The sequence below is a fragment of the Oculina patagonica genome, chromosome 14 (genome assembly GCF_052425735.1).
Source record: "Oculina patagonica isolate OP01 chromosome 14, crgOcupat, whole genome shotgun sequence".
Classification (NCBI taxonomy): Eukaryota; Metazoa; Cnidaria; class Anthozoa; order Scleractinia; family Oculinidae; genus Oculina; species Oculina patagonica.
Genome location: NC_135771.1, coordinates 10607016 through 10632780, shown reverse-complemented (window position 1 = coordinate 10632780; position 25765 = coordinate 10607016). Strand labels below are relative to the sequence as shown.

Here is a 25765-nt window from a genome sequence, read left to right as displayed (position 1 = left end):
TCATGGTGAAAAACAATACATAATATATATAAAGAAAATAACACTAATAAAAAATCATTCTAAAAAAAATGTAAAGGGCATATAACCGGGGAGCTCCGCTTTTAGGCTTGCCTAAATCTATATATTATTATTCCCCTGAACCTCAACTTAATTCCTTAGTCTGTGATCAGTGGAGCGTAATTCAAAACTAGCCTATTACAGTCAATCAACTGGATTGTGATAATTGTTAGTGCACTGCACTCCGTATCAAGTGGCCACCTTTCGAGCCCTGGCACATTTACCACGAAGTACCTAACAGACAGTTTTGCATGATTTTGATACCTTGTCAACAATTTCATAGGTTTTATGCAGCAAGGCTTTCCAGAATTTCCCAGCAGCATCATGAAGTGCATGCTCACTATGTTGTGCCGTTTTAGTCATGAAGTTCAACGTATCCTCCAGCAGCCTGCAGAAATACAAGTTAATAACTGAATTTTCAGCACTTCAGTATACAGTACAGTGCAAATTATGCATTCTTATGATAAGAGTGGAAAATGACTGTCAAATACGCTTTATGTTTGTTGCTCTAATTAAAATCAAATTGCTTTAGTGTTAGTTTTAGTGTTTAAATCCGATTACATGAAACGAAAAGCTAATGGGATATTTCAATGGGCATCCGTGGTAAGTTGCAAGAACCGCAGTGTTTCAGTTATCCAAGTTTGAGTTACCGGGTTCTACTGTAGATTCACCTTCTGCAAGAATTTACAACAAGGGAAACAAAATACGAACAAAAACAATTACCTGAGGAAGAGAGAATTTAACATTTCTCCTTCAACATGAACCTGTAAAATAAGGGACAATCATGAAAACACAGTTTAGACAGAATAGACAAAACAAAAAATTAGAAATCTGGTCCCAGGATGCTATTTTATGAATTTGTGCAAAAAAAAAATATAAAAAAAGTATCTCTATCGCAATATGTAATATTTTAGAACTACTTAAAATTTCATTTGGATTTTCCTTATCAAGCTTTTGTCCCAGATTTTTCGGCTTTTGTACTGGATAAAAAATTAACATATTACTTATTACTGACCCTGCTGATAAACTCCTCACTGTCCAGAAGGGATGGGATGAGGTTAAGGGAAGTGTATTTGAACTGCCTGAGGTGTTTAGCTGAGTGGGTGTCCACATCAAATAGAGGTGTTACTGCCAGAAAACTACTTGCAGCCTTCCTAGACATTCTGGGCTTGTGACGACCTGAAAAGAGTAGATTGAGGTATAGGAATAAAAAGCCTTAATAATCTACTAAATGAAAGTAATTGGTTAATAGAAACTGTCTAAAGGATAAGATACATTTATAACCCATAAAAAAACACATGATAGGACGAAAAAGCAATGAATTAACAAACAATTAAATCAGGAGAAGTGGATGGCCAAAAGAAGAGATGAAGCAGTGAGTGTCCGTCTGTCTGTCTGTCTGTCTGTCTGTCTGTCTGTCTGTTTGAATGGATGGAAGAATTAAAGAACGGATACAGTGGGTCTTTTACCACTCAAAAATAAATAAATAAATAAACAGTGTTGTCCAGTATCAGAAAGGTACTCAACTCATGTGATTTGTTTTTCTCAAAAGGATCTTTCCTTCAAACACGGGGAATACACATTTCATCACACACCGGACTAATTTCAACAATATCGCTTTCACAGTTTGAACATACAGTAAACACCTTTAGTTTATACATGTACCTTCTGGTTTTTCAAGTGGCAGCTGGTCAATGTATTGCAACAGTTTTAGCATAGCCTCCACCTAGAAACAATAGAAACGACAACTCTTTTACAACACATGGTAACAATCAATGCATAAAAGTGATAAGTTTCTAAATCCTGATTTTCAAACCTTAGAAAACCTCAAGGTGATCATACATTTGTGGTTCCCAACCACTTCAAGCGATCCAGTTGTACCTTATTACATGAAATTTTCGCGACACGTTAATTTCGCGATTTTGAGGTGTGCATATTTCGCCACACTTAAATTTCGCGATTTTGCGAAAATTTTGTATTTCGAATCACTTTAATTTCGCGTTTTTGAGTAAGACACAATTTAGATTTCCTTGGCAATATTATTTTACATGCCCTTGAATTAAAAAACGACTTTATCAAAAGAACAATGACGTCAAAATTAACAAAAACGCAAGGGCGGGACTAAATCTTGGCAAAGTAGGTCAAGCTTGTACGTGCATGAATAATTGTTCTTGAGTCAATTGACGACAAAATCAATTCACATTGAAAATTCCTTCCTTTACTAAACTTATTCTTTCTTGATTATTGAGCTATGCGAGTCACTTAATTTTCGCGTCATGTTATGTTCGCGACACTTATTGTTTGCGTCACTTTAATTTCGCGATTTTTTTAGAATCGCGAAAATCGCGAAATTAACGTGTCGCGAAAATTTCATGTAATAAGGTATTGCATTTTTTAGCTGCTCGGTTAGATGTAGCTTCCTTTGCAGACATTCTTTTGGCACATCACGCAATCTTTTCTACCCAAAAGATTGCGTGACAGGCCAAAGAACGTCTGCATAGGGAGCTACTGTACATCACATGTGGGTATTTATTTTTTAAACATACTTATTCCAAGAATTAATTTCTACTTCTTCTACATCATTTTTATGATTATTTCTATGTTGACGGCTTTCAAATACTTTACCTGAACATTTGCATCAAAGTTGTGACAAAGACTTAGACAGAAGTCTGTTCCAAGAGGGTTTTTGACAGTTGTCTGTAAAACAAAAAAATAGAGTTAGCTTTATTAATAAGTCTAAGATTAATTAGAATGGTTGTCACTCTTGGGGGTTTGTTACTGTATTTTAGGGATCAGGTGCTTTCAGGGGAGCAGAGATAGCGCAGTGGCGCGATTGCTCGCTTCCCAACAATGTTGTTGGTTCTCATCCTTGCTCTGAGGGTATTTCTCTGGGTTTTTCAGTTTTCCTCCCTCCACAAAAACCAACACTTCTAAATTCAGGAATCGATCAGGAATTACAGGTTTGTAAGTCACAGGTTTGTTACGTGCTTGCAACCCTTATTAAACAAAGACAATTAATTAATTTAGGACCATTAGAGGGGTACCAAAACTTTTGGATGGCCGTTTCTTACAGGGTGTGGCTTAACGTTAGTTGCAGTAATTGATTGCTTTCATTAATTGGCTAAAACAGTGGAAAGGCTATTTTAATGGCAATATCCTCATATGTGACAGACAAATAAATATGGGTTATTGACCAAGAGTGAGGTCAAGATGGCAGGATATTGGCCAAGTTCTTTTTTGCGTGTTTATGGCCCGAGACGAAGTCGAGGTCCATAAACACGCAAAAAAGGAACGAGGCCAATATCCTGCCTTCTTGAACGAACAAGCTTGGTCAATAAAGGATTTATTATATGACTTTTTTCGAGTACTGAAAAGGAAGCCAGTTGCATGCACAATCAATGGCGCACGCTAAAATCATTTCATTGGTTTAAAAGTTTAACGAGTGACTGTCAAATTCTTGAATGAATCGAGACGAAATAAAACGACGCTACAACAGCGAAATTTACCTCTTTTTAACTGTCAAAAGGATATTGAAATGGCTAAAATTGCAAATCAACGTTGAGTTTGAAGCCTTAAAACAAGAATGTCCATTCCATCTGGCCGCCAGCTTTTGATTATTGGACGTTTTGCAGAGTATTTGCTCGCTTCAGGCGCTTTAGTGGTGCAAGCCTGCCGTCACGGTGACACGAGCTGAATATTGCAATTGTGATTGTTGAAAGCGTTTGGGACTTATAAATTCACGGGAAGAGCTTGAACTTTCCTACATCATTGATTTAAATGTTCGACCCGACCTTATTCGACGTGAGCGTTAGAGGCTTTGGTGAAAAGATGTTTTAAAAGCTTACATTGCCTGGTTCGCCGTGCCGACCGCTTTCTCTATCAAGATTTACACAAACGACAAGTTTGCCAAATTCTTTATTCTTCAGGTATGTCACTGTCAGACTTCTTTCCCTTTTCCGCCGAACAAAACCGATATTATGTCTTCAAGTCGCTTTGCGTTTTAATTTTTGTATTTATAGCTGGTTGTTGTGGCAAATATAATTCACGAAATTCGTTAACATTTGTTGTTTTTAAAATTAGTTTGTTCTCGTTCGCTTCAAGACCTATTTCTTTGTAATAGGACTCTCTTTCGCTAGAAACAGGCAGAAAATATTTGTGTTGTTTCGGTAAATGGTTTCATAGCTCAAGTTTACGACGGAAAAGCTTTTTGTAGTAGCGTCGATGGAACAGAAAAGTTTTTTTTTGCTTGCGGGAACACAGCGGGCGATCCCGAGCGGTCAAGATGGCTCCATCTTGACTGCTCGGGTAGCCAATCAGAGCACGCAATTCGTTTCATCTTGACCGCTCACGGAGCTAGTCATATAATAATGTCAAAAACTGACCTGTTTCTCATCAGGAGTAGTTGGACCTTGAGCAACATGTTTCTCCAACAACAGAATAACAGCTGTATGAAGGAACTGCGTTGACCCAACAGTGCTTATGAGATGAGTGAACAGTGGAAGCTGGCGGTGCTCTGGGATGTGTGGTGATGCATCCACAAACACTCTTATCAACATAGCCACAATTTCATTGAGTGAAACCGAGTCCTTTTTAGTCACCTGTGGTAACTGTTGCCTCTCGCCTGCCTAAAATGTAACATTGATGTGAGATTAGGAGGTAAAGTTAAGTCATTATTTGAGCCTAGTGGCCCATCCGGCCAGAGCTTATCCCAGTTTCAGTAGCCAGGGATGTAGCTAAGAAATCACTTCGCTGGCTAAGCAACAAGATTCTGTTGGCAGCTCTAAAAGTTTGCCAAGTCTTTGTTTTCACGTGACATTTCAGCCGGATGTTAGTTCTCTTTCAGCCAGTGAAATTAGCCGGCCCTTAGCGGGATCCCTGAGTAGCAAGAAATGACTGGGAGTATTTCTACTCCCCCCTAGATGGGATGCTACTCCATCACAGGGTTACCCCCCCACAGTAATTTACCGCTACCCATTGACACACCTGGGTGGAGAGAGGCACTGTGAGAGTAAAGTGTGACCTAGACCAGGGCTTGAACCCAGTCTGCTTAATCTGGAGTTCAGTGCACTAACCATTAACTAGGCCACTGCACCTCCTACTCTGAGCACACATGGTTCAAAGGAAAAAGGTAGTGTTTACAAGTCACTTAGCTCATGCAGGTACAGAAGCCTAATGGTTAAAGAGTTGGACTTCAGATTGACAGATCCTGGATGAACCTGGTCATTGTCATTATGTTGTGTCGTTTCCCATACACATACTTGAATCAGTGCTGGAATGACTGTATCCAGTGTTTTAGTAATGACTTCAAAACTGTAACTGTCATCTTGACGTACGGCGCTTGCTCCCATGAAAGTGAAAATTGACATCACATTATGTAACACCTTTTCCTGGAATGGGAATAACAAACTTATGATAAGGAAGTGAACAGTTAAAATTAAGCAGCTGAAGGGTGGTCAGGGGGGGGGGGGGGGTACTCGACATAATTCTGGGTAGGGAGGTGCGGCCCGGCCTCCTAAACCCTGGCCCTGTTTAAGACACAAACCTCTGATTTTCCTACCCTGTTTAAGACAGAATGTCAATTTTTGATACCCCGTCTAAGACATAAAGAAGTACCTCACTGGCTTTGTTGTGGTTGTGAATTAAGCTAAGTATCAATGCCGAAATCAACGTAAGTCAGCAATACGAAAAAAAATTTGTAAAAATTGGGTTTGTTACACCTCTGCAGGCATATAAGCCTATCCTGTTTGACTTTGGTCAATGTAAAGATACCCCCTTTAAGACAAAAATGAGTGAAATATATACCCCATTCAAGACGAAAAAGCCTGAAAACCATACCCTATTGGGCCGCACATCCCCGTTAAGCCCTAATAAGGGAGTGCCCCCCCCCCCCCCACCGGGTGAAAGCCCCAAATGTTCATAAACCCAGAGTGTTGTGCACAATAAGGGGACACCAGATCAAAGTGCAGGAAGTTCAAAACTAACACATGTTTCAAAAGGGGATTTAGATAAGGGACCCTCCATGGGAAAGCGGGAAAAAGGTGTTGACATGGGCACAACATTTTCTTTTGTTACCTATCACAAAATTAAAAGAAAAGAACATGTTCACTCTAACAAAAAAGTGTGTCAGGTTTGGAAAACAAAAGCACAGAGCAAAGAGGGGTCACTTTCAGAAGTGTATGTGGTGTGGCATTTACAGATTTACAAACCCAGGGGGGGGGGGGTACTCCGGCTTGTAAATGACGGGGATGATCGAATGGAGGCAAAACTCAGGACCCAAAAAAATCCCTAAGTCTTCCGACATTACCCAAAAAAATCCCTGGACCAAAAATAACCCTGAAAAAAATCCCTTGTCAAATTACCCCTAAATTGCCAGGAGGGGCAAAAACGCTCGAGTTTGATTATTCATCATACTATAATTACGCCAAGGCACTTAAGTTCGTTCTTAATATCTAAAAAAAATCCCCTATTTGAATCAAGTCACCCAAAAAAATGCTTGCCAAATTTTCCAACCCAAAAAAATCCCGGAATCGAAAATTTCAAACCCAAAAAAATCCTTCGAGCATCCCCGTCATTTACAAGCCGGAGTACCCCCCCCCCCCCTGGGTTTACAAATTGCACTGCACTTACTGGGAAGAGCTTAGCTGCTGTGGCAAGCAGAAGGAGAGCTTGGTTGTGTGTCTGCGGGCTTTCTGATGACCTAATACACTGAACTATCAACTCAACATCAAACTGATCCTCGGCAACAAGATCTGTTGAGAAAGCCAACAAGTGTTACAGTAAAAACCTGCGTGTAAGAACCTAGGGATTTAAGAACCTTCTGGCAGATATTTGCTTTTTTAATGCCCGAAAATATAAGAACCTGTTTAGCCAAACAAATTCCAACAGGTTCTTATATGTGGGGTTTAACTATTTAATTTATATATTTTTTTACCAAAAACCAAAAAGGTGATCAAGAGTTTTTGATCAATTACTGTTGTTGGACTTTTGGCAACATGGGTACATTAATAAATATTTATAATGAAGAACAGACCAGATTTTTTACTATTTTCTGATAATAAACAACAATGTCTACTCTGTAAAAATTAAGAACCTAATTAAGAACCTACTTAGCCTTAACTGTCAATAAGTACCCCATAATACAAGAACCTGTTTTGCCAAACTCTGAAAAAAGTAGGTTCTTACACACAGGTTTTTACTGTACCGTAAGTGAATCCATCTAGGTAGTGGTATTGCTGTACATGCTTTCCAGTGTTGTATCAATGTTGGATTTCAAGGGTATTACAGCATTAACTAACAAAACAAAAAGTTTCCTGCAAGCATTTCCCTATACATGTCTAATTAGTGACATTGAAACCAACCTGAAGGAGCAGAGCTGTTGTTTGGAGAAAGTTTGTGACAAATATTGTTGACAAGAGAAAACACAAGCTGCATGATGTACTCTGAAGCTGTCTGACTGTGATCAAGTTCCACACACCTGGGAAAAATACAGTCATTAATCTTTTGGGTCAAAATTCTCCTTTCTCATTTTGTCACCTGTCTCCTTGATATTTTATCATTACTTGGATTATAATAAAAGGGAGAAATTAACAGTACAATCCTGATCATTCTCGTCCCCATAGCCCTTTCGTTTCTCTTAGCCGGCTGGGCCTTGGCACGAGGAAACAAAGGGCTCTGGGGACACAGGATTTCCAGTCCTAGATTCTAGGACTTCCGGTCTTCATGTATGCAGTCACGACGTTTCAAAAGAATGTATGAGAGAGTCGTTACGTTTTCGACTTCCGTTTAGGAATTCTTTGTTCCAAACAGCCAATCAAAAAAATTCGAATTAATTCAAAAATCCTATGTCCCCAGAGCCCTCCGTTTTCTCGTGCCAAGCCGGCTAAGAGAAACGAAAGGGCTATGGGGACGAGAATGAATCCTGATTTCTTAAAACACCAAGGAAAATGAGGAGTTTAAAAAAAGAGAAATTGGAGGGTAAAATTGCAGTGTTCACAGGGTTTGAAATAATGGCCGGTGACTGGTAATTACAGATCAAATTTACCAGTCAAAAATTAAATAAATTTTAAAAATGTATATTTAAGTGGTCAAGTCTTAATTATTTACACCTTCACAAAAAGTAACCTATCAATCTCTTTTTCCTTATTTCAAACCCTGGTTCAACTGAGTGAAGCAAATAGAGGTGGCTGCTAAATAAGGGTTTTATTTCCATTATTATACTGGCAATGCTTTCATGACTTAGATAGCTGTCCACTTTATAGAGAGTGGCCACTTGATAGGGGTCCAGCTGTATGTTATGTACCTTGCAAGAGTGGCAAACAAGGATGGTAATAGTCTGTGTGGTTCTTCAATGTTGATCTTGTGTTGTAACAGCTCAAGAATGACTGTCAATCTGTGCAGGTGATGTGTAACTTCAGTATCAAGGTCATCTTCATGCACTTGCTGTCCCCTTTGATAAAGAAACAACCACTGTTAAAATTCACAAACTGAAGTCAAGAATAAAGTACTAGAGAAAAACCATTTAAGCTCAGTGACACACCCTATCATGGCACAGATCTAGCTAATTTGAATTGATTTCACTGCATGTACATCAATAATTGATTATTGTTCAGAGTTTGTCAACAATCAGTAATCAGCTAGTACATATAATAGTTTTCAAATGAATATAGACTGAGTGAGTTACTAACCTTTTCACTTTCTTCTTCTTTGGCTCATTATCTTTTTTCGCAATTAACTTGCAGACCTCCTCAGTTATCAGGTCTGCTGTTAAGGTAAGCTACAAAGAAAAATAAATAATTCTGATATAAATGAACACTCTAAAGTGTGGCACAAGGTTTTATTTTTTTGTCCTTGATGCATTTACACTATAAACATAAACTAAATTTCTTTGATTGAAATGTCAAGTAAGCAGAACGAAGCCTTTCAGATCATCCAAAACCACACTACAAGTACATGAAATTGCTTCAATTAGCCATGACTGGAGTGCAAGTTCTTTTGACCTTTCTTTGCGACTCAGTTTACAGTCACACCATAACAAACCTAAAACCCTCTCACCTTCAATAAAGAACTCTTGACTGCATTCCCTATAACAACATCTTTTGTTTCAAGCAGTGTGTCAACAAGGATCTTGAACAGATGCTGCTTCACCTCCTCTGCTGGGATTGCTTGGAAGAATCTATTTGAAATCTGAGAGATCACAAACATGCATGATTACCGTAAACACCCGCGGATAAGCCGAACCCGCAGATAAGCCGCACCTTGAGTTTAACAACTCAAATGTTGGAAAAAAGGTTTTTTGAAAGTATATCAAAGAAAATCCAAAGTCGAGGCAAAAATCCAAAGTTGAGTCTTTAGGAAGTCTTCTTCATGGAACGTAAACTCAATGAACATTGAAACAGAAAATATTTCAGTCTTACCCACAATTTGAGCTCTTTAATATAATGAAAATTTAATTTTTGGAAAAAAGGTGCGGCTTATCTGCGGGTTTTTACGGTATATTATAATCGCTATGTGCATGCAGCATACACTTGCAGTGAACAAAAATGTGGATTTTAAAAGTTTTCTTTGAGAGATGTGGAAATGATTAACATGCCCTTATTTTCCCCATGAGCACTGTAAAAAGCATTACTCTCGACACAGTGGTACTCAGGGATTCTATTTGTGGGATTTGGAGTTGTAATTTCTCATGCAGAATTGGAAGTCATGTCAAGCCAAACCATGCAGCCTAACCTTTAATATCACTACACTAGTACATTACAACAGTGTCGAAGCCGGCTTAAAGAAACTGAGACCAGAAAAACTAGTGGATCTTAGTTACAATTTCAAAAAACTACAAATGACTCAAAAAAACTTGAAGGGTAGGTGGGTGGGGAAAGTCAAGCAATGATGAATAACATCAAACTGAACCTTAAACCTACACTGTAGCCATGTAACCTGAAGACCGCCTCCTCCTCCCTCCTTCCCCCTACTAACCCCCCCCCCCACACACACACACACACACACTGGAAACCAGACTTCCAGCAATGTGCGGAAAAACATTTTTAGCTTCATTGATTCCATAACCAGCCGAAAACCAAACTTCTTAGTTTTCTCACCTGACCAAGAGCTGTCATGATCGGTGCTGAGTGTCCAGGACAGACAGCTGTTCTCAGTGACAATACTCTCAACAGCAATTTCCAACATGCAGAATCTGTTTGTAGCAGAGCAACAGTAGCTGGGCTGTACTTTTGTACTATCAGCTGCAACAGGATACTCTCATCTTCATTTAAGCCAGTCATGCTATCTTCACACTTGTCTAAAAGCTGTTCAAGCACTGGTAAAATGGTCTGTAGCATATCCTGGGGGAGAGAAAAAGACACTTTTAAGTTGAAAAGACCTGACCTGCACCCTGGGATCAGCTACGTACATGATAATGTGTAGCCAATGCATCTCTCTGTGTGCTCAATTATCCCACTACTTGAGACATTTGATGTGACTGACCCAAGAAATCCCATACTAATGACAAAAAAAATTATAGCTGTAGTATGTACATGTACATGTATACATGTAAGCAAGCGGCGCTATCTCTGGTTTACTGTTGCTTGCACACAGACATTCAACAAATTTTAATGGACATCAGTATTCAACATCTTCAAATTATGCATGTTTGAAGAGACAAGCTTCTACTACCAACAGTCTACATGTAACTCTGCAACTAAGTTACATAATTAATTTTTATAGCTTCTGACTATTTCAAGTAGCAATGTTAAACATGTAAAAAGAAATCAATACATTTAGCTCTGCATTCATCTGGTATACATGATTACATTAAATTTTATTCTAGAAATTTAAAGAGCACTCAAAGCACCAAACTGGTCTTTTACTTCTCCCAATGTCCCAAAATTAATGCATCTGTTGTGGTTCAATTTTATCCTTGGTTCAAATTTTATTTTCCTTTGTTTTTGGGTATGGAAATGCATGAGAATGAGTTTAAAACAAAGGAAAATAAAACTTAAACCAAGGATAAAATTGAACCACAACACATCCATAACCTGAGTACTGTATGCTAAGCATAGACCACTAAATTTACATTAAGCAACACTTCTGGCGGCATGTAATCCTACACACATACATACCTGTGTAACAATACTCCTTAGTGATGACAGTATAATTCTTCGAACAAACGATGGTGTTTCACTGGATACTATATGTTGCAATAGGAAGTTCATTGCGTTCTTCACAGTCTTCACTTGTGCAGATGGCTTGGAGGGGGGCTTGCAATGTGACACCAGAGGTGCAAAAAAATCACCTAGCACTCTGTAACAGAGACCCAAACAAAACAAGTTAAAGGATTTAGCATATCTATTCCTGGGATTGTTGTCTAGTGATCAGTTTGCTGGACTTGGGTTGTGTTTGTGGGTGGGTGGGAACTAAGGGGGTGGCTAGCAGCTCTTGGAAAGCCTCACATCAATGGCTCGCTACCCTTTGAGAGAACAATAAATCAAACAACAGGAACAATGCCCCTAACCCCCAAACAATAGTAACTGCTACACTAAAGGACCAGTAGTATTACATGTACAAGCTTACAAGAGCTGCTACATTACTTAACATAAGCATGACATCCAGGGAAAAAAAAGTAAGAAGACTTAACCCATCCTTGTTATGCAGATATCTAAATGGCCAGAAACATGTGCACAAGCTTGCAGCAATTTGACATTTAAATTTTCACTTTAAATTCATAACTTTAAGTAAAAAAGATATCATATTTTATGCATTTTAACCTTTAGACACATCCAAAATCGTATCATCAACACTGAACAATGGTCCACTAGACCAGGGCTGCAAATAATTAATCTTTCACTTGAAAGGACATAAATTATGTCCTACTAAGACACCATTATAGTCAGACAGATTTGTATTCATTGTTGCCATAAAATGATTTACGATCAAAAAATTGTCCAGACATCATGGCCGACCACACTTAGGATTTCGTCGGACATGAGCAAATTTTGGTCGGGCAATGTCTGATGACCGACTGTTATTTGCAGCCCTGCTAGACTAATACAGTATTACAGACCTGTGCAACTGTTCAGGATCAGCAGACAGTTCCTCAGCATTGTCAATCAATGCATCAAGTACAGCAGTTACAGGGCAGGTTTTGACAGATGACAGCTGAGATTTGACAATCTTCAGACAAGCAATGGCTGACTTCCTTACTGCAGAGATTGGACTACACAACGGCACCAGGAGGGAAGGAACAACTGTAAACAAATAAAAGGCTTGTCATGGTGCTGCGGCTGTACTGTTGCCACTAAATAAGGTTTTTGACAAATTTTTGGCATCTTTTTGACAATTTTCTTGTGGCTTTCATTTGAACCAGACAGAGAAGAGCTAAAACTGCAAGAGGTGTTGTTGTCAAAGTTGCATGTTCGCTCTTTGACAATAATTATTGTCAACCGCCCTCTCTTTCATGTTGATTGGCCAAATAAAACAGAGGTGGCCAAAATGATGTCAGAAAGTTGCTAAAATTAGTAAGCCAAATTTGTATAAGTGGGCTGAAATTTACTATCTGAGCTGCTTTCAATGAGAAACATGGAATTTAAGCAGGTTTGATATTGGCTATTACTTCATGTGCAACCATTGCTTTTTCACATAAGAAAGTATTTATTTAACCATTACCATTCAAGAGAAGTTAATTTGGGGAACCCACAATAAAAATTATAATGTTCGTTTATTTACTGCACATTGCTTAGTTATTTAACCTGTATGCTGGCTAACAATATTATATTGATGATGATGATGATGATGATGATGATACAGCTAACATTATAAAGCGCTATTTCTTATAGTTCAATAGCACTTTTCAGTATTACCAACCTGTACATGTTGACTTGGAGAGTTCCTTTACTGCTTTTCCAGACATGGAACCAAGACAAGCATTTGCAATGTGAAGACACTGAACCTGGAGTAAAGCAGACACCCCTTCTCCTCCCCTCTGGGGATTTTTACACCATAGGTGTCCTAGAAACTTCAACAAGACCAGCTTGTCCGCTAGATGACACTGAAAACAATGAAGGGAAATAAGAAAGCTGAAAAACAGTGCTGCTGTCTTAAACAAAAGTATGGTTTATGACGTTGACCATCCACAAGACTGTAAGCAGAGTAGAGTAGAGTAGAGTAGCGTAGCATAGGGTAGGGTAGGGTAGAATAGGGTAGGGTAGAGTAGGGTTGGGTAGAGTAGGGTAGGGTAGGATAGGGTAGAGTAGGGTAGGGTAGGGTTAGGTAGGGTAGGGTAGGATAGGATAGGATAGCAGGGCTCGAAAAAAACTTGAATTCCAATTTGCCCATAGGGCAAGTAACCCTCAAACTTTGCTTGCCCGGGCACTTTCCCCCCTTGCCCAGGATCTCAAACTTATTAATAATTCATGAAATTAAGTTACTTGATGGTTTGCAAGGGCCCTTGCCCATCGGGCAAGTGAGCATGAAAAGTCACTTGCCCGGCAGGAAAATCTACTTGTCCCGGATGACCGGACGGGGGTTTTGGTGAGCCCTGGATAGGATAGGATAGGATAGGATAGGATAGGATAGGATAGGATAGGATAGGATAGGATAGGATAGGATAGGATAGGATAGGATAGGATGGGATGGGATGGGATAGGATAGGATAGGATAGGATATGATAGGGTAGGGTAGGGTAGGGTAGGGTAGGGTAGGGTAGGGTACGGAATCATACATTGGAGTATGGTATGGTAGTGTAGGGTGCAATATGTATGGTAGGTATGCTATGGTATGGTACAGTATGAAAGGGTACAATAGGGTAAGGAAGGGGAGAGAACAGAATGGAATGGCGTGACATGGTGTAGGGTAGGGTAAGGAAAACAGAGTGTACACTACAGCCAGTAAATGTACCAAATTCAAACATACCTCAAATAAGCCTTGAAGCAATTTTTTAAACAACACTTGGTCTGATGTTGAAGTACCACTTCCAAATGCCACTACCTCAAACAGTGACATCAATAGCTAAAACAAGAACCAAGCTAACACTGTGAGGATCGCAGTTAGTTAAAACTAAATCATCAGCTACTGTAAACAAATTTGTTAGGCTTTCAGAATTTTCCAATACTCATTTATTAATACCCAATGGTCAAGTGCGGCAAATCAGAGTAAAGCAACTTTTTGTTTAAAGCTAAAAGACAGGAGAAAGATACATTGGCTACTGCATTTAAAAACATGTTGGAGTTAAAGTCAACACTGAACACAAATTAATCCAGCTTGTGGTAGTAAAAGGATTCAAACCCTGAGGTATTTTGAAGAATGCAGCACCAAAACCTTGACCTGGCTTGAAATGAAGTCCAACACACAACCATTTGGCTGCAAACATTTTTCATATAAATGAACAGTCATGTACTCTAAACGTGAAGTGGCAAATAACAACAGGGCGTTCATCTATTTATTATGCCAAACTTTCAAAGAAAAAAGAAATTTGATCACCAAAATGTTTCCAAAACAGACTACCTGTGTATTTCCTAAGGACAACGTACATGTTCATGTAATTAGCCAAGAGTCTGATGTACAAATCACTAGTAGGGCACTGCTCTGACCCTTCATGAAATGTACATGTACAGTGGAAGAGCTAATGGTATAACACATACACATGCACATACACCACTTTGTTTTATGAAATAATTATAGCATACCTTAGTGTAAACGCCGTCTGGGCTACTGCTATCCTTGGAAGACCACCAGTGTCCTGGAAGAGACAAAATCACAAAAAATTATTAAACATACATGTACAGGTACAATCAAACCAGCTCTGCTAATGGACACCCCCTATAGGCAGACGTCTCCTGTAAGCAGACACTTAGTCATAGTCCCAGCCACATGCAAACACAAAAATTTTTAACCTCCCATAAGCGGATGCCTCTCCTAAGCAAAAAATCCTCAGGTACCAACATGTCTGTTTACAAGTGATTAGACTGTACACAAATTTGTTTAGGTAAATGAAAATGGAAAGTACAATTCTTACCACTTGAGGCAGGTGACTCAGCAGGAATGTTCTTTATCAGGATCTCACACAGCCAAAGTGTGATGGCTCCTTTGGCATGATTCAAACGCTTGGTACTGTGTTTACCAAGACATTTAAGCAAGCTTGTAAGAAGGGGAAGTGGAACCATTCCAGCTGGCTCATTCTCTGAGTCTTCAGTCTAAATTATAAATAAAAAAATCAATATTTTTTCATAACAATCTTTAGAGCGCATTGTCGTACCCTTGAACAGCCTAAACAGCAGGATTTTCAAAACAAGCCGGGGAGTGCCAGAGTTCAGCTGCCTACTTGATCATAATATGTCGAGGGTTACTCTGGTCATAGCAAACAGCTAGTGACAAACAAGCTGAGCGTCACAGCCACCTACTCTTCCTGTTAGTGACACCTACTTCAAAACATTTTGAAACCCCGAAACAGAATGCTTAATTTGGCCTCTAAAGTGTGGAAAAGCTCTAGACTATCTTACAGTTGTTGATTCGCTTTATCTGTGGACAACTAACTATCTGGTCTGTCACAGCCCTTAGATGTGTTTTCTGTAGTCAGTAGGATGGACATGAGATCAAAAACCATTGGCTTGGTTTTTGTTTCACACACAAGTTTTCTTCTGTTCTTCCAACACACTGTGTGCACGTTTCATGAAACTCACACAAATACATGTAGATTTGAAACCCTTAAGACTTAACATGAATCTCAGAAGATGCCAAAATGAACTACAGAAATGAGTAGCCTGTTACCTCATATTATTGTTTATAGACTGACATGTAAATACCTTAGGTGTCTCATAGTTTCCTGGAAGTCTTGTAACCTTCCATAGATCAGGCAAAATATATTCTGTAACAACCTGGCACAGAGTCCTTTTACACTGGCCTGTTGCCATGGAAACTACCCTGCCAAGTAGGCACTTCAAGAGTGGGTGAAAAAGACTTTCATCTGCAAGGCTCTCGGCATACTTTATCATGCTTAGCACCTGATAAAAGAATATCATGGGATAGATCATTACCAGTATACAGTGTTGCCATAACCATTTATTCATTATATGTAATTAATTTCATCAGCTTATGACCAAAGACAATAACAAAACTCATTTACAACTCATGAATGGAAAATAAAGGAAAATTATTTATGTTAAATGAACGTTTGTAAATTAGGGAAAGAATTTGTCCTGATTTACTGGTTAAACCTGTATAAACCCTCAGCTTTAGCAAAGTCTGTAAATCTCAAATAATTATATATAAATGCCCGCTCATTCTTTAGAATTACATGTAGATGTACACGTACATTGAACATTGTAAAGAATTGATGTTTCAATACATGATTGAGCAGTATGCATGTTTGGTGACATTCTCTTTTAAATAAAGAATGAGGAAAGAGGGGAAAGAGCTACAGTAAAAACCTGCGTATAAGAACCTGACATTTAAGAACCTGTTAGGCTAAAATTTCATTTTTAAGCACCCTTCACATAAGAACCATTTTAGGCTAAAATTCTAAAACAGGTTCTTATTTTCAAAAAAAGAAAAAATAATCTCAAAAATATAGAATTAAAAAATCTTCTCAAAAATATATTTATAACACAGTCTGTACACATTATAGTTACAGCATAGTCCTTGAAACTTGCCCTCCTTGAATATAATTATTAACTGGGATGAACAGATGAACCTTATGAAATCACAGTACATGAATTCAAAAATAATTTATTGGGAATTATAGTGAAAGTTACAGTATAGGTTTGATTTTCACAGAATCAGATTAAAATAGTATAGTATTTTGCTTACCAAAGCCTCCAAGAATACTGTTATTGGACATTAAAGACCAGATCATTTAAAAATTCTACTTTATTTCTTGAACAAAAGTTAAGAACGTAATTAAGAATCTAGTTAGCCTAATTTTACACTAAATACCATTTATATAAGAACCTGTTTAGGCTAACTTGAAAAAACCTAGGTTCTTATACGCGGGTTTTTACTGTATGGCACTCACCATTTCTATCAGTTGCTTTTCATTCAACTTCATCAGGTTCTCTCCAAGCCAACTGATCAATAAACTGTCTGCCATGGCAAGCTTATCAAGATCAGAACTGTTTCCACAACTCTCCCACACTGTCAAAAGTTTTCAATACAATGTAACTATTTATCACAGCAAAATACCATCACTTGCATTTTCGTGTAAGCACGAACATGTGGCGCCAAAACATACATCTAATTGGGTATTAACCTTGGCAGGATTGGTCATCAGACATTAATTTTTTAAGTCTAGCAGACCATAACGAGAACTTTCCCCAGGAACTTTCGCACTCAAAATGTTCACCACAAACAAGTACAGGCGAAAGTCATTAAACCTTGAGTGCCACTTTCTCAAAAGGCATATGCATTTGATAAAGACCAGAATCAATTTCTCTGAAGAAGTCTCCTACTGACAGAATATCCAATCTTTCTGCCATTTCAAATCGGACATGTGTTTGTCTTTTGGCGGAAAAGTTGTTGTTAAGGTCTGCCAAACTTTAAACATTTGACGACCAACCAAGCCACATTTAATACCCAGTTAGATCATGTTTCCGCATCAGGTGTTCATGCTTAGATGCAAGTAGCGATAATTATAAAAAAAACACTGTAAGACACAAAATGTAGTCCATTTATGTACATGTATACCTTTCCTTTGGACATCCCTCATTCCAGACAATAGGGCATGTTGTGCAGGCAGCACAGATTTGCTAACAATATATGACAGTTGCATTCCTGTTTTCTGGGACTGACGATGAAGAAGGAGGCGAGGCAGTAAACCAAACAGAATTTCATCTACAAGTGATGGCAGAGCACTGGTCACCCAGTCACCAGCCAGCAAGAGTGACGCTTCCTTGTGGACTTCCTCCCTTTATAACAAATAACAAAAACAGGTGACCACTTATGGTTTAAAAAATGTAGTTTGTATTTGGCTTGGACTATGCAGGGAAGTAGCTCAGAAAATATTAATTAATATTTAATTAATAATAATATATTAAGCTGACTCATCAAAACGAGATTTAAGTCCCTTTTCAGCCGGTCCCTGACATACTGCAAATTCATTACTAACCACTCTGAAGATTTTTTGTCCAGCAGTTTAAACATCTCATCCACAAACTGATTGCCAGGAAGATTATCAACAAGAACCTGATAACATTAAAAAACATTACTTAGTTGATATCCTTAGTTGAACTCAACAACAACATTTTCATACAAAAAGTCTATTTCTTGCCATGAGCAAAGTTACTAGTTTCAAATACTGTTGCGCTGTGTCGATGGCAAGTGAAAGACTAAGATGATTATCGACTAAAAGTTGATAAAAGTATTACACTGCTGTCAGTAATAAATTTGGAAAAGCTGACGTTTTAAACATTAGCACTTCATCATTAATATTTGCCATGACGAAGAGCTAACACTTTAAATGTCAGCCGTTTATTTAATACCTTTCTCAACTTTCAGGTGGTAATCTGCTATTATATCTTTCGTGTCTGCCCTACTTTGAAAATGATGACCAAAACTGGGAAATCTTTACTAAAAACAACAAATGAACACATGCATCTGTACCTGTCCTAGTCTCAGCACACAAGCCACGACAGCCGGGTCGTCATCTTGTAGACGTGAGAGTAAGGACTCGCCAATAAACTGTTTATCTTCTGATAATCCCTGCATTACGAAAAAAAGGCAGCAAATTTATGCATTGTTTCAGAAAACATCTGTACCCTGTCCATGTAAGAATTTCTTTATCCTTCTACCAGGGTTGTAAAGCATCTTGTTACCACGTTGAAGTTGGATCATGTGAGGCGCTGGTCACTCACCAGAGGTTAAACTCATCAACAATAGATGAGCTTGGGGAATGGTGCCTATAAGGAGGGTGGAGCCGAAAGCCGAAAGCTTAGGGTATCCATGACAACCCTGTGAGCGGCAACCACCCACCCAGCACCGTCACACTGAAAAGACAGTGGAAACACAAATACTTACCATGACAAGAGGGAGGGATGGGCTGGGAATAAAAGCACCGTAAGGACTATGCAAAGCGAAAGCAAACGCCGAATGACTTGACATCTGAAGCCACACTGTAAGCCATGTGGGGCCCCTGCATGAAACCCCTGGCCACCCCGCACCAAAACCCTGAGGAAAACTGCTGACCATCATTGTTTCGCGTTTAACCTAGCCTAAATTACATTTAGCCACATTTAAAAACAATAGGAAACTTCAAACCATCAGCCCTAAAAGTGGCCCCGGATGCCAACGAGAATTGGTAATTTCTGAGAGGTTTTGATTCTAGTGAGTTGATAAGCAAAATTTTGCTATTTGGAAAAGTGATCACTCAGGGAAGTGGTTGAATGGGGAGGTTTGACTGAATTATCCAGTGATGACCGATAAACTCTACCTCTTTTCCTGTCAAGAGTTCCCCCAATCGTTTTACAGCCATTTCACGCACATGAGCTTGAGGATGATGAAGACTCAAAACCAGAGTTGTATTAGAGTCTGGGATGACCTGTAACACAAATATTATTTGGAACATTGTAAATTCAGTTATTATGAGATGTTCAACAACTTTGACAAAAAAATATGTCAAAATGTAGTAACACATTAAACTAAGTGGCTGTTTGACCTTACATGCACTATACAAAGATTTGATGAAATGATACCATTGCTGCCGCATGGTATCATTTACAAATACAAACTTCTAAACAGATACAAACTTTTAAACTGCACCTTTGACAAACGTTGATTTTGTCGAACAGTTTGTTTAAAAATCCCCTGTTTCAGTAACAATTTTAAAGCAATTCTTTTTATTTTTGTTTATTACGAGCTCTAAACAGTAAAACTACAAATTGGCATAACAACAGTCAGTTACATGTACTTGCACCATTTTTGAACAGGATACATGTACTGGTATTGTACCTGAGATTTGGCTCCTGCAAGTGCCATAGACACCAGGTCCATGGTCCAAAGGGAGCCTTCTGCTGGTGTATCTTCTGCACCTTCAGTTATATCTTGTGTACCTCGAAGTGACCCAAGATGTCCCTCAATGGCCTTCTCCAGTTCCACTGGGTATCTTTCAAAAATACAGATTGGAATAACAACATTTATGAAAATTATGCTGTTGTTTTATTGTGGTTTTCAGTGAAATGCAAACTCTGCAATTCAATCCTCAACCAATGGGTTACGATTTTTGCTGCCGTCAATCATCTTAGCGGACCTTTCGGGAAACAGAAGTTCACTTCAATCGGGTCAAAAGGTCTAAATATGTCAGTTGTGATTGGTAGATTTTGATCCATTTTGTTTGTTTCTGTTTTTCATGGTTCGTTGGCAATCGTTAGTTGTATTTTGAATTTCAGAGTTTGCATTTCACTGAAAACCGCAATAATTTAATCCAGTTAATCCAAAACTAGCTGTTACTCTAGAGTAGTATTTATAGTTGTAACTCAAGTCTACATGTACATGCACAGCATTTCATACACAAACCTCTTCTCCAAAGCCTGCACCAGATCTTTGACTTTTTCATTTAAGTTTCCAATTTTACTCTCTCCTTCGCCCAGTGTTTTTCGTGCATTGCAATACTCCTCAAACAGTGTCCTGGAAGAAAAGACATTATTTCATTTAAAAAGCTGATTAACATAACACTATTTTAGAAGACTGATAAAAATGGAAAAATACATCTTGTCTGCAATTATTTCTGTCTGCAACAAGAGACATTACTAACTGTTATTTGGAGATTTGACTCCAAAAATTCCATACTGATGAGGTAGCCCTATAGAGATCCATATAGAATCTCTGATTGGTTACTACTTACATGTGACAAATCATAAGTATAAATTTTTTTTAGCAAAATCTAAGGTGTCTCCCACAGGAATGGACTGTGAGGACAAAGAAAAACATCTGTTTCTCAGGTTAGTTTTCCAGTGCAAGTGTCTATGTCATTTCTTTTGCATAACTATCATTATCCTTTATACCCGTGGCACACAACTGGCCCATTTCTCCCATCAGGGTAAAGGCCAAAAGTGAACTTGTAGGACCGTACCACAAGTCAAGAGTGGTTTTGTGTCTTTACATGGCAATTATTCCCCTTGTAAAATTCATTAATTATTCATGAGGGTGCAAACCAATCCCATCACGGTATTCAGATCACATGTACAAAACTGTAAACCCCAATACAAATCATACAATAGAATTAACTTTTGATACAAACTCCTGCTCAGCTAATTAGTATTCATTAACTTTTGATACAGATCTCTACTGATTCGCATAACAATACTTTGCATTCAATTTATTGTTTTCATTTCACAAGTAGAATAAAATATTTGCGTCCGATCTGTATGGCCATTTACAATGGCTCGCCTAACGGCTCGCCATTGTAACCGCCCATACAGATCTCCCGCTCATACTGTAAAATTCCAGTTATAAGCCCTGGGCTTATACAACTTTGTAAGGGGTTTTGTGTGGCCTTATAAGTGGAGGGGCTTATATCCGGGAGGGCTTATAAGCGGAACAAAAAAACCTTTCGAAACGAACCATGGGAGAGTTGGTTGAAATACGTTTTTAAGTTAAAAAACGCATAATAAAGCAATATTTAGCCCGTTTAGTACTGTCTGTAAGTCCGGAGGGGCTAATAATCGGATGTATTTTTTTGTTTCCAGGTAGATGGACCTATAACCAGGGGGGCTTATAAGCGGGGGGCTTATAACCGGAATTTTACGGTATTTTATCTACTACTTACAAAGTTTTAATAAGTTACATTGTACAAGTATTTGTGCAATTCCTGAAAATGAAATGTGTCCAGTGTCAGAAAGGTACTCAACTCATGTGATTTGTTTTTCTCAGAAGGATCTTTCCTTCAAACACGGGGAATACACGATCATCACACACTGGACTTCACAATAAAATAATAGCTAAACTTACTTTTTTGATTTTTTTTTTCCCACCAAAACAGCTTTATTTTTTTTGTTTTTATTTTTTTATAGATGAAACACACAAACAAACAACAACAACACTTTGAGTTTATCAGTATTTATTTAACATTATATCAGTGACAAATCTTTGTCATTTAGGGGAACACTCCCAGGGGGGGGGGGGTACTCCGGCTTGTAAATGGCGGAGTTGATCGAAGGATTTTTTTGGGTTTGAAATTTTCGATTCTGGGATTTTTTTGGGTTGGAAAATTTGGCAAGTATTTTTTTGGGTGACTTGATTTAAATAGGGGATTTTTTGGGTATTAAAAACGAACTAAAGTGCCTTGGAGCGGCCTTGGCGTATTTATAGTATGATGAATAAACAAACACGAGCGCTATTGCCCTGGCAAATTAGGGGTAATTGGACAAGGAATTTTTTGGGGGGTTATTTTTGGTCCAGGGATTTTTTTGGGTAATGTCGGAAGACTTAGGGATTTTTTTGGGTCCTGAGTTTCGCCTCCATTCGATCATCCGCGTCATTTACAAGCTGGAGTACCCCCCTGGGGGAACACTGACCTGCCAATAGTTATGACCATGCTATGCTCAAAATCGATCTCCTTGAGTAAGTCCAGGGCAATTTCTAACAAGGGTTTCACATTGAAATCACTTTGTTCCTCTGCTAAGATGTTTTTCACTCCAGCAGATACAAGCTGTGGTACAAAGACTTCTAGCAATGGAGTAATGCCATGAGTAAAAGAAAGCTGTTGCAAGGTCCTTACCAAGCTTGGTAGCTTGAGGAGAGCTTTGAATGACCTGTGATGAGCAAACACAGTGACATGAATCAACTTGATAGGAGGTTTTATATTCCAAAAAAATAAGCATGGACATAACAGGGAGGTAGCTAAGAAAACACTTAGCCGGCTCATCAATAAGCCCAGCTGGTTTTTTTCTGGCCTTGCTAGCTCTAAAAGCTCTAAAAGTTTACCAAAAACTTTGTTTTGTGTGAAATTTCAGTTGGATTTAGGTTCTCTTTCAGCCAGTGAAATCAGCTGGTAGCTGGCCCTTAGCGACATCCCTGCATAAATGATTAAAACAATAATCAAAGGGCTTGAGGAAAGAATTGCAGACAAGATTTTTATAGTTAATTTACTCTTTGCTCAGAAGTGCTGCTATTAATTTTATTATATTTATATTTTTATTTTTTTTTTTTTTATTTTATTATTTTTTTTTTTTTTTCTTTTTTTAATTCTTTTAAAAAAAATAAAAAAAAAAAAAAATATATTAAAAAAAAAAAAAAAAAAAAACCAAACGGGGGGAGAGAGAAAAAAAAAAAAAAAAAAAAAAAAAAAAAAAAAAAAAAAAAAAAAAAAAAAAAAAAAAAAAAAAAAAAAAAAAAAACAAATTTTTTTACTTTTTTTTTATATATATATTTATTTTTTTTTTTTATTCTGAGTTTTATTTTTTTTTTTCTTTTTTTTTCTTTTTTTCCCCCCACCACACCAAAAAAAATTTTTTATAGGGGAAAAAAAAAAAAAAAAAAAAAAAAAAAAAAAAAAAAATAAATTATAAAAAAAAATAAAAAATTAAAAAGAGAAAAAAAAAATATTATTATACAAAAAAATGTTAAAATATGGAAAACAAAAAATTTGATTGTAGTAGCACTTCAATGGCCGTGTTAAAGGAAAATCCAGATTTGAACCATTTGGAGTAAGTCTTGTAAGTTCTCATGTTCTCAATATTCCCATTTGAAGTTATGAATTTTTTCCCTTATTATTTCTAATATTATTTAAGTCCAGTATCAGAAAGGTACTCAACTCATGTGATTTGTTTTTTCTCAGAAGGATCTTTCCTTCAAACACGGGGAATACACATTTCATCACCCACTGGACTCACATTCAAAAACTCATTTAATAATTCATAAAGAAAATACAAAGGAAATTGATGTTAAATGAGTGTCTTTATAATTATCTGCTAAAGACACGATAAATTTTATGTCCAATTTTCTTGGCCAAGATAACCCAAAATCTAAATATCAGTGCCAGATTAAAAAGATGTACATCAGAGGTTTTGAAGCTGTTCAATAAACTCGCTGTTCATGCTTTATCAAGTCTAAAACACTCAGCTGTGCCTCGTGTTTTAAACTTGATAAAGCACTCCTGCTCATTAATTAATAAACATTACATAAAATACATGTTACTTAACTTACCTTCTTGATAATTTTTTTACACCTTGTGTTTGACAAACGTAAGTGAGACAAGATAGACCCTCTACAGCAATTCTTGGTTTGAGATTCTGTGATAAAAATGACAAAGCAAAATAACAATTGGTAAGTTATCTCCAAGGGGGAGGGGGAGGGGTGTATTTCGGTACAGGAAGAAAAATTAATAATCTCTATCGACAAGGTGTGGGAGAGGTTTGGAGAGGTTTCTTTAGGAGGTAAAGACCAGCTTTGAAGGGCTCGATTTAGGTTTCTGGGCTGCTCCCTCCCTCCCCCCTCTTTTCCCGGTGGAGGGTTTGTTGGTGGGGGGGGGTGGTGTCCCTGAAGGCCTCACAAGAATGGTTCATTGTATGACTACGGCAAAATGGGACTTCAAAAATCTGTTGCTTGCGACATTGATAAATTATGCCCACATTAGCTGAAGGGTTGGGGAATAACGGTTTAAAATATTGGGTCCAGTTGTTCAAAGGGTGGACACTGCTATGTACTGGATAAATCTCTTTCCACTGGATGGTAATCCAGTGGATAGCATTATCCATCCTTTTAACAACTCGAGCCTGATGTAGAGAGTTGAACCTCTGATAACAGACACCTGTAGGTGGACACTTCTCCTAAGCAGACACTTTTTCAGGTCCCAATGGTGTCCACTTAAAGGAGAGGTTTGACTGTAAATGTTCTAACTGTAGTTGTTTTTATTATCAAAAATGCAATTTACCTTGCAAATGCTGTCAGTTAGAGATTTCACCAAGTTTTCTTCCATATTACACCTGGAACAAAGCTGAGCTGTAATCATATAAGACGAAGCAACCATTTCAGGGAGGTCAGACTTGAGTCCTTCCAGTAAATGGGGCAATAAGTGAGTTATTAACTTCTCTGTAACCTTTGGCATCATATCCAATACACCAACAACAGTTGACGTGTAAAATGTGAACAGAACTCGCAAGCTTGATGGAGGGACTTCAAGTTTTACGCCTTCCTTCGCCATTTCACAGATTAGAGCGAAAGAACCAGGATCCGAAATACAATGTTGCAAGAAAGCTGTCTTGGAAAGTGGCACACCAGCTTTCTGAATCGGACGTAGCCAGTTCCATTTCGACGATGGGTCTCTTATCGACAACAGCTGTAACACTCGAGCAAACAAGTTTGTTTCGTGGTATGGTAGAACACAAGTGACCAAGCTATCAACATTGTACACGTGAATTTGAAAGCGTCGTATTAACCACTCCAACACCTTTTGAGCTGGTTTCAGTAAGAAATATGGAGATAAATACTGCAGGAACTTTGAGATGTGTTTATCTAGCTTCTCATTCACGTCTTTAGACTGCAGTGCTCTCTCTAGTGACTTCGAGGTATCGCCGAAAAGTGAATTATCAAATGTAGAGAACGCAGGTTCGATAACTTTCAACTCTTCCAGGCCATTTAAACCGATAGAAAATACCGTTTCATTGTCGATATCCGCTGCTTCTTTAGATTCAAAGAGTAAAGATACTTTTTTGCTGGCTTTTGCTGTAGCAGTTGAAGGCACACTGCCCGGAATTTGAAGCTGTTTTAGCTGCTTCGCCAAGGACGACATGTTGGA

The 25765-nt window shown here is 38.1% G+C and overlaps 1 protein-coding gene across 3 annotated transcripts in view; it reads right to left on the bottom strand.

The window, feature by feature from the left end:
* LOC144637645 (HEAT repeat-containing protein 1-like) overlaps positions 1-25765 on the bottom strand; it is a 207652-nt gene extending 181887 nt beyond the window's left edge. For all 3 annotated transcript variants that reach the window (XR_013567745.1, XM_078496704.1, XM_078496703.1), the window contains exons 1-30: positions 24902-25765; positions 24175-24260; positions 22545-22781; positions 20545-20655; positions 19981-20134; positions 19463-19570; positions 18637-18735; positions 18143-18219; positions 17722-17942; positions 17054-17172; positions 15846-16043; positions 15059-15236; positions 14730-14782; positions 13957-14052; positions 12910-13093; positions 12110-12293; positions 11169-11349; positions 10149-10391; positions 9109-9240; positions 8742-8830; positions 8357-8503; positions 7416-7531; positions 6685-6806; positions 5316-5444; positions 4440-4682; positions 2683-2754; positions 1723-1783; positions 1073-1236; positions 781-821; positions 322-445 (exon numbers count right to left, since the gene is read on the bottom strand). Coding sequence is in view for 2 of the 3 variants with exons in the window: in XM_078496704.1 (XP_078352830.1) it covers positions 322-445; positions 781-821; positions 1073-1236; positions 1723-1783; positions 2683-2754; positions 4440-4682; positions 5316-5444; positions 6685-6806; positions 7416-7531; positions 8357-8503; positions 8742-8830; positions 9109-9240; positions 10149-10391; positions 11169-11349; positions 12110-12293; positions 12910-13093; positions 13957-14052; positions 14730-14782; positions 15059-15236; positions 15846-16043; positions 17054-17172; positions 17722-17942; positions 18143-18219; positions 18637-18735; positions 19463-19570; positions 19981-20134; positions 20545-20655; positions 22545-22781; positions 24175-24260; positions 24902-25759 (4827 nt within the window). In the remaining variant the exon portion in view is untranslated. The remainder of the gene's footprint in view (positions 1-321; positions 446-780; positions 822-1072; positions 1237-1722; positions 1784-2682; positions 2755-4439; positions 4683-5315; positions 5445-6684; positions 6807-7415; positions 7532-8356; positions 8504-8741; positions 8831-9108; positions 9241-10148; positions 10392-11168; positions 11350-12109; positions 12294-12909; positions 13094-13956; positions 14053-14729; positions 14783-15058; positions 15237-15845; positions 16044-17053; positions 17173-17721; positions 17943-18142; positions 18220-18636; positions 18736-19462; positions 19571-19980; positions 20135-20544; positions 20656-22544; positions 22782-24174; positions 24261-24901) is intronic.